The 9,193-nt window shown below is 39.1% G+C and overlaps 1 protein-coding gene across 8 annotated transcripts in view; it reads left to right on the top strand.

Annotated features, from left to right (window-relative positions):
• The window catches only part of HSPB11 (heat shock protein family B (small) member 11), a 43,512-nt gene continuing 34,319 nt past the window's right edge, over positions 1 to 9,193 (top strand). For 3 of the 8 annotated variants that reach the window (XR_006221447.1, XR_006221448.1, XM_042997252.1), the window contains exon 1: positions 1,490 to 1,511. Coding sequence is in view for 1 of the 8 variants with exons in the window: in XM_015535307.2 (XP_015390793.2) it covers positions 1,483 to 1,511 (29 nt within the window). In the remaining 7 variants the exon portion in view is untranslated. Of the gene's footprint in view, positions 75 to 561; positions 1,512 to 2,229; positions 2,365 to 8,162; positions 8,293 to 9,193 lie in introns of those variants that run through there. The other 5 variants (XM_042997253.1, XM_015535309.2, XM_042997254.1 and 2 more) reach the window with 5 other exon arrangements.

Raw genomic sequence — 9,193 nt, 5'->3', positions numbered from 1 at the left:
CGGGCCCCGGGCGGGAGACCTGAGGGCGGAGGGCTCGGATCCGGGAAAGGTGGAGATTGCGCATGCGTGTTCGCGTAAGGGCGGGTCCCCTGGGTCCTACAAAGCCCCTGGGATTAATATGAGGTGGGGGAGGGTAGGCGGCGCGGGCTCGGCCGCTGCTTTGAGGAAAGGCCCTAGGGTGGGGCTGCGTAGTTTAGCCGCGAAGTTAAGGAGAACTCGGAGGCGGGGCCTGCGGGAGAGGTGGGGCAAAGAACCCGGAGTCGAGATGGGAGCGCGCCCCGAGAGCGCGGCTGAGAACCGGGACGGATTTCGCGGGGCGGGGCCTGTGGGTGGGGTGGAGCGAAGAGCTCGAGTAGAGAAGTGCGCGCTCCCGGGAACTCTTTGGAGGCCTGGAGTAGGGGGCGGGGCTAGGGGTCGGGGCGCGCTGCGGCGCGGCGCGGCGCGGCGGGGCGGGGCGGGACGGAAAGGAGGTTCCGGAGCCTGGACTGTCCGCCCGCCTGGAGCTAACGGGAGCGCAGGCGAGAGGGGCGGCGGGGCGGCGGGGCGGTGGGGATGGTTGGGCCGGCACCTGGGTGGGTGGGATCCTGGCTGGACGGGGGCGGACAGAGCGGGGAGCTGGTGGAGAGGCGAGCGAGAGTGGGGAGGATTGCGAGGAGACGCGCGGCGAGGAGGTGGAAGGAGGGAGGGCGCTGAGAGGCGGCCCGAGTGGGGACATGGATGGAGGAAGTCTGACGCAGACACCAGTGGCATTCCACGAACTTTTTTGAGCCCTGAAATGATGTTTTCACTCTCAAAAGTGAAAAACAATTGCAAATCGAAATTAATAAGTCTACCAAAATAACCTCTCAGCTGGTACATAAGCCATATATTATGCATCACGATGTGGGTTCATTTAATACATTTTATACAATTTGGAGTGGGGCGATCAAGTCGGAGTGTTTAGGACCCTCGGAGGTCCTGAAATGGCCTTGAACTGAGAAGGGTTTGGGATGGAAGCGAGGAGGTAGTGTCAGAGCTGATTTGCCTTTCTAGGGATACCAAGCCGAAGGCATTGGCCCCTGGGAGTACCAAGTCAGGGATACTGCGAAATTGACTCCTCTAGGTTTTCAGAAAGGGACCAGAAATGTCATGTGAACTGGAGATTAAAGGGTGGCTAAGTCGCCCTGGGTTTAGAGTACAGGATAAGACATCAGGGAAGTCCAGGGTCAGGGACCTTAAAAGGTGCAGAGGATGGCACCTCAGAGTGCACCCCCTTTAGTAAACTGAGGCCCTAAGGGAATACCTGATTTAGAGTAAGGTATCCCAGGGTGGGGTTTAGACTACATCGCAAACCTGCATCTTGTAATTGTGAAAGCAGCATATGTACGGAGTTGTCTGGTGGGTTTCTTTGGGGCTAGTTTGCCTCTTTCTTATTAACCACAACAAAGGAACCTTAAAGAGAACTCAACTTCTGCCATTAAATAATTACATCCAACACAGGAAATGGGAAGGATATTGACGGACATAAGGAGGTATGAAGTGAGTTTTGTGTTAAAGTACATGTTGGCTTCCCTCAGACAACTTAGATGATAATGTGAGGCAAGAAAACTGAACGTTTAGCGTATATCCTTTCCTTATTCATATACTACACATCAATGCTAGATACTTTTCCCTAAAACATAACTTTTTTAAAGCATATTCTCTGCTTAAGACTCCAACCCCCACATTTCCACCCCCAAATATATTACCATAAGGTTTTTCCACTTCTTTACTATTCACATTTTGGGCTAGATAATTATTTGTTGTGGGGGACTGTCCTGTGCACGGTGGGATATTTAGAAGCATCACAAAATGCCCACTAGGTGCCCATAGTAGCGCACGCGCGCGCACACACACACGTACGCACACACCAAGTTATGACAGCAAAACTCTTTAAAAATTGTTGGGGCACCTGGGTGGCTCAGTCGGTTAAGGCAACTTGACTTTTGATTTCAGCTCAGGTCATGATCTCGCGTCATGACATCAAGCCCCACAGGGCTCTGCACTGGATGTGAAGCCTACCTAAGATTCTCTGACCCTCCCCTGCTCTGGCATGAGTGTGTTCTCTCTCAAAAAAAAAAAAAAAAAAAAAAGGAAAAAAATTGTCATATGTCCCTGGGGGACAAAATCACCCCAGTCCTATTGAGAACCAAAGGAGAGAGCCCATTGACTTTAACCTGGCTTTTAAGATTCTTCATTATCTGTTCTCAGTCTGTCTTTCCCAGAACGTGATCCAGTCTAAAAGAACCACCAATGCAGGAATCCTTTCTTTAGTTTCTTCCATAAATTATCTACTTGTCTGGGACATTTCAAGGATGGAAAAGACTTAAAACCTTTACTTTGCCAGTAAGTTCTTTTATCTGTGATGTCTTTCTTCCTGTTTAGAATTTGTATTTGTTGAGTCCAGTTCTCCCTCTTGGAGTTGTAAAAGAAAAATTCTAATCCTTTTTTCGTTTTTGAACACTTGTGATATTAATCGCATTTTTCTCTTTTGAAACATTTCAGCTCCTAATTCTTTCAACTTTCTCCATGTGATAATTCATAGATCATCATGAGCTTTTTGTTTTCCTCTGACAATATGAAGTCTGACAATGTCCTACTTAAAATATACTACCCAGAACCGAACATGATTCTGGATGTAGCTCACATTATTACACATAACATAGTACAATATTTGTTGCCTGTTTGTCCATCTTCCTTGACTCTGAGCTTGAAGGCAAGAACCAAGGCTTAGTCACCATCTTTGTCTTAGGTTGTAGTCATCTTTGCATTACTAACAAGCACAATGCCTGGTCCTTAGTTAGTATTCACAAATTTTGATGGATATAGTTCCTCCTTACCTCTACTGCTATAATCTAAGATAGTACTCCTCTACCTTTGGGGGGTGGATATGTACACTCTTGCCCTATACTGTGACTTTGTAGTGAACCAAACCGATACATTTTACATATCTAGATCAGTGGTCAGCAAACCACCCTTCTTCTGTAAAGGGCTGGATAATAATTATTTTCACCTTTATGAGCCTTTGGATCTCTATGACAGTCACTGTAACACAAAAGTAGCCACAGTGTATACATGGATGACCATGACAAGATATTATTTTAATTTTAAAAAGTAATTTAAAATAAAAAACATTCTCAGCTGATAGGCCATACAAAAGCAGATGGCAGGCTAGATTTGGCTCAGAGGCAGTAGTTTGCCAACCCCAATCTAGACCCAATCCTTGTGTGATTGATTTTTTAAGTCTGAGTATGGGCGTTTATTGTTATCCTTATTAAATATATTATTCATCATACCCCATCTTTCTGCCTTGCTCAGATCTTTTTGTGTGCTAATTCTGTCATCCGGCATATTACCTGACATCCCAGCTTTGTGTCATCCGCAAAATTGATAAGCATACTTTTTCCATCTTTAATTAATAAAAATGTTGAATGGCATAAAGACAGAGGTCTTTCATAGTTCATTCTGTTCCATTAATCATCATTCTTTGAGCATAGCCACTCAAAGAGTTATAAATATCTACCTAAAGTACTGCCTGTCACCCAGCCGACATTTCTCCATCTGGTCCATGTGTATCTTGAGAGCCTTTGTCTGAAGTTTTGTTGAAATGTTCAGAACATGTCCCTAATTGGTAGTGACCCTATCAAAAAAACAAGAAATGTTTGTTACAATCTTTGTGAACTAATGTTATTGCTCCTTCCTATTGTACTACTCTCTTATTTATGTTTTCAAGGTTATCGTTTTAATACTGAAATTTATTAATTTTAGAATTTTGTTGAAAATTAACACCCAAATTCATTGATCTGTATTTCTAGGAATTTATCATCTTTCTTCAAACTAGTGCTAACAGCATCTGACACTAGTTCTCTGGTATCGATAATATTAAATGCAAGAAAAAAGCCAAAAAAAGAGGCACAAGTAGAAAATGTCAGAACATATTCCTTTTTTCTTGACCAATCTCGCCATGGCTTTCAACTCTATAATACTAGATTTTTAAATTACAATAAAAATGAACTTTATGCCAATAAATATAAAGACAAGAAATAGATAATATTTTTCAAAATAGAAATTTCAGAATTGATTCAAGGCAGTGTGGAAAACCTGAAGCGAACAATTGAATTTGAAATAGTAAAAACAAAAAATTTGCCTAGAGAGATTTTAGCAGGCTTACAGGATCAAATAAGCTCTGTCTTATATAGATTGCTCCAATAACTAAACAAAAGGGAAGCTCTCCAACTTGTTTATGTTGGGAGTACAGTCTTGATTGTAAAACCAGATATGAACTGAATAACAAAGGAAAACTACAAGCCAGTCTCACTTAGAAATGTATCTCTAAAAATTATTATTAGCAAACTGAATCCAACTCTGGATAAAAATGGTAATATACCTTGGCCACATAGGTAGAGTTTATGCTAGGAACTGAGGATACTATAACATTAGAAAACCTTGATTTCATTTATCACCTTATCAATCTGTAGGAATTGATCATCTTAGTAAATATTAGAAGAGCATTTGTTAAAATTCAATGTTTATTCATGGAAAAAACTAACAAACTAAAAAGAGAAGGAAATTTCTATAACCCAAAGAACAGTATCCAAGAAAAAAGCCTTTAGTGAGCATCACATTTAATGATGAAATGTTAGAAATATTCCTTGTATGGCAGAGAATAAGATTTTTTTTAAATAATGTTTTTTTTTAATCCCACTTACAATAGCAATAGAAACCATAAGACATCTGAGAATAAACCTAACAGAAGAGGTGAAGATATGTTTAGGGAAAAGTAGAGAACAATTTCAGGACTTAAGGAGTCTTAAATGAAGAGAGATGCTGGATCCATGGATTTGAAGACTCATTATCATAAACATGATATTCTCTCCAAATTAATCTATAAATGGAATTGAATTACAGTCAACATCTCAAAAAATATTTTTCTGTAGCTTAAAAAAATCTTTCTTGTAATTAAGGTACAAAGCATAGACCCAAACCAGTTTTGAAAATTAAGTAGAAGAATTTACTTTATCAGATATCAAGACTTGTTATTCTATCCTTTTACTTTCCCTCTATCCTTATATTTAGAGCATCTCCTGAAAAGCGTATCTGCTGGGTTTTTTTTAATGTTTATTTTTGAGAGGGGGGTGGAGACAGAGTATCCGAAGCGGGCTCTGCACTGACAGCAGCAATCCCAATACAGGGCTTGAACTCACAAACCGTGAGATCATGACCTGAGCCGAAGTCAGACCCTCAACCGACTGAGCCACCCAGGCACCCCATCTATTGGGGTTTTTAAAATTCAGTCTGATAATGTAGTGTTTAGTTTATTAACATTTAATGGAATAATCAGTGTATTTATGTTTAAAACTATCTTCTTGCCATTTATTTTTTATTTATTGATTCTTCTCCTTGTTGGCTTTCTTTCAGATTAAACAGGTATTTTTATGAAATCCATTTTTTTTCTTTTCTATTGGCCTTCTTCCTATAATTTTTTGTTTTGTGACTTTTAGTGGTGAATTAATTCTAATCCTAGGATTACAACATTCATCTTTAACATCCTAATCTACTTTGAATCAATATTATATCACTTAATGTTCAAGAACCTGACAAGGACTCTATGAAGAATAGTCTCATTTATCCTTCTTTTGCCTTTTGTATTATTATTGTATTTGTTATTTCTACCTGTTCAATCCCTATCATTCATTGCTATTTTTTAAATTGTCAATAGTTTTGTAAAGAAAAATTTTATATTTTTTTATTTTTTTAATTTTTATTTATTTATTTTTAATATGAAATTTATTGTCAAATGGGCTTCCATACAACACCCAGTGCTCATCCCAAAAGGTGCCCTCCTCAATGCCCATCACCCACCCTCCCCTGCCTCCAACCCCCCATCAACCCTCAGTTTATTCTCACTTTTTAAGAGTCTCTTATGGTTTGGCTCTCTCCCTCTCTAACTTTTTTTTTCCTCCTCCTCCCCCCTGGTCTTCTGTTAAGTTTCTCAGGATCCACATAAGAGTGAAAACATATGGTATCTGTCTTTCTCTGTATGACTTATTTTACTTAGCATAACACTCTCCAGTTCCATCCACGTTGCTACAAAAGGCCATATTTCACTCTTGGTCATTGCCGTGTAGTATTCCATTGTGTATATAAACCACAATTTCTTTATCCATTCATCAGTTGATGGACATTTAGGCTCTTTCCATAATTTGGCTATTGTTGAAATTGCTGCTATAAACATTGGGGTACAAGTGCCCCTATGTATCAGCATTCCTGTATCCCTTGGGTAAATTCCTAGCAGTGCTATTGCTGGGTCATAGGGTAGGTCTATTTTTAATTTTTTGAGGCACCTCCACACTGTTTTCCAGAGTGGCTGCACCAGTTTGCATTCCCACCAACAGTGCAAGAGGGTTCCCGTTTTTCCACATCCTCTCCAGCATCTGTAGTCTGATTTGTTCATTTTAGCCACTCTGACTGGCGTGAGGTGATATCTCAGTGTGGTTTTGATTTGTTTTTCCCTGATGAGGAGTGATGTTGAGCATCTTTCCATGTGCCTGTTGGCCATCTGGATGTCTTCTTTAGAGAAGTGTCTATTCATGTTTTCTGCCCATTTCTTCACTGGGTTATTTGTTTTTCGGGTGTGGAGTTTGGGGAGTTCTTTATAGATTTTGGATACTAGCCCGGTAAAGAAAAATTTTAAATAGTCTTTTAAGTTAGTCATATATGTACTATTTCCAATGCTCTTCCTTCCCACTCATCCAGGATTCAACCTGAAATCCTTTCCCTTTGGCCCACAGCACTTCCTTTAATATTTTTTGTAGTGTGGGTCTACTGATAACAAATTCTTTCAGCTTTTGTTTGCCTAAAAATGCCTTTATTTTGCCTTCACTTTTGAATGGTGTTTTTGGTGGATATAGAATTCTATATTTTTTCTGTTAGCACTTTAAAGATGTCATTTCATTGTCATTTGGTCTCTATTGTTTCTGATGAGAAGTCAGTTTTTATTCTTGTTCTTCCAAATGTAATGTTGGGTTTTTTTTGGTTTTTTTTTTTTTTTTTTTGCTTTAGCTGCTACTAATTTTTTATCTTTTCTTTAATTTTCAGCAATAAAGATGCCTCTAGGTGGGGTTTTCTTTGTTGTGTTTATCCAACTTAGGATTCAAGAGCTTCTTGGATCTTCGGTTTATGCCTTTCATAGATTTTGGAAAATTTTCAGCCACATCTCCTCAGATTTTTCTTCTATAGTATTGTTTTTCCTCTCCTTCTGGGACTCCAATTACATGTATTTCAGAATAGTTTGATAATGTCTCACAAGTATTTGATGCTCTATTGTATTTCATTTTTTCTCTGTATTTCATTTTGGATCATTTCTGTTGACCTGTCTTTAAGTTCACTGACCCATTATTATGTTGGATCCAATCTGTTGCTAAGCCTATCTAATGAATTCTTTATTTGAGATACTATGCTTTTCAGTTCTGGAATTTTCATTTTGTTTTTCTTTAGTTTCCATTTCTCTGCTAAAATTCCCTTGTGCATCTTTTCACTAAATTATCTAACAGATTTATAATAGCTATCTTAGGTAATTCCAGCACTTGGGTCATCTATAGATCCGCTGAAGTGATTTTGTATATTGGATGTTGTGTTTAAAAGAACAGTAGACCCTGAAGTAGATAATGCTTTTTCCCAGAGAGACAATTTTCTTTGCCCAGCAGCCAGGATAAGGGGCAGATCACTTTAGTCCACCTCAGGATTGGACTGAGTTGTAGTTTTATTTAAATAGTTTCAGTTTACAGGGGTGCCTCGGTAGCTCAGTTGGTTAAACGTCTGACTCTCGGTTTCGGCTCAGATCATGATCTCACAATTTCATGAGTTCAGGCCCCACATCGGGCTCTGTGCTGACAGTGTAGAGCCTGCTTAGGATTCTCTCTCTCTGTCTCTCTCTCTCCCTCCCTCTCTCTCTCTGCTCCCTTGCTTACACTGTCTCTGTCTCTCTCAAAATAAAGAAATAAACTTAAAAAAATAAAAATAAATAGTTCAGTTTACCTCTAATTTCAGATATTCAGTTTACCTCTGAATTCAGATCAGTCCCCTCCATCAGGGCTTTGGGATCTAAGTACCCAAGGTCACAGAAATCTTTCTTTGCTTTTCAGTTCATACCAAACTTCCTGTGAAGCTCCACTTGGGGGACGATTTCTTTGATTTTATTAGAGGTTGAGCTGGGTTGGGGCTGGATTGCATCTTTACTTAGTTGCACTTCAAGTCTATGACACAGTGATATGGGTAAGTGTCAAAAACAATGATGAAAGAAGCCGGATACAAATGAGTACAAACTGTATGAGTCTATGTATATGAATCTCAGTCAAAATTAATGTAAGAAATAAGGACCATACTTAACCTTGGAAAGGTGGGAAGGGTAGTGACTGGGAGGGGGCATGCAGAGGGCTTCTGAAGTGCTGATAATATTCTACTTCTTTACCTGGGTGTTGGTTACCTGGGTGTGTTAACTTTGTGAAAATTTATTGCTCTACATACTTCTGATTTGTGTTCTCTTCTGTTTATATGTTATAGTTAAGCAATAAAAAGTGGGGGTGGGAAAACTCTTACACACACACACACAAAGTTAAAAAGAAAAATCAAGCTGCAGAGTAGAAGATATTTGCAACAAATATAACAAAGGATTTGTATCCAGAATATTTTATTTTAAAAATCCCCATAAATCGAAGAGCAAAGGACGACAAAAGTTTTAAAAAGCAACACAATAGAAAAGTGAACAAAGGATGAGGAAGAGCAAATAACAGAAGGAGGTCTGAATGGCTCATGATCATATGAAACAGTATTCAACCTCACTAATAATTATACAAATATGAATTATAACCTTATTGAGATATCATTTCACACCGATGAGATTGGCTAAAGCCAAAATATCTAACAATACCAAATTGGTGAGAATATGAGGAAGCAGAAACTCTCATATTGTTGATGGTAGTGTAAATTGTTAAAATTTAGACATCTAGTTGATCAATTATTGACTTGAAGATATGCTGATTCTAAGTTTCTGCCATTTTACTTTTGTAAAGAGACTTTTATCATAAAGACTTTCTCCCACATGTGCTAAGGATACATACACAAAGATACTCATTTCAAATTTGTGTATAATAGCAAAAAATTGGAAACTTACCCA

The sequence above is a fragment of the Panthera tigris genome, chromosome C1, assembly GCF_018350195.1.
Source record: "Panthera tigris isolate Pti1 chromosome C1, P.tigris_Pti1_mat1.1, whole genome shotgun sequence".
Taxonomy (NCBI): Eukaryota; Metazoa; Chordata; class Mammalia; order Carnivora; family Felidae; genus Panthera; species Panthera tigris.
Note: the sequence above shows the minus strand (reverse complement) of the source record. Positions and strands in the feature narration are given on the sequence as shown.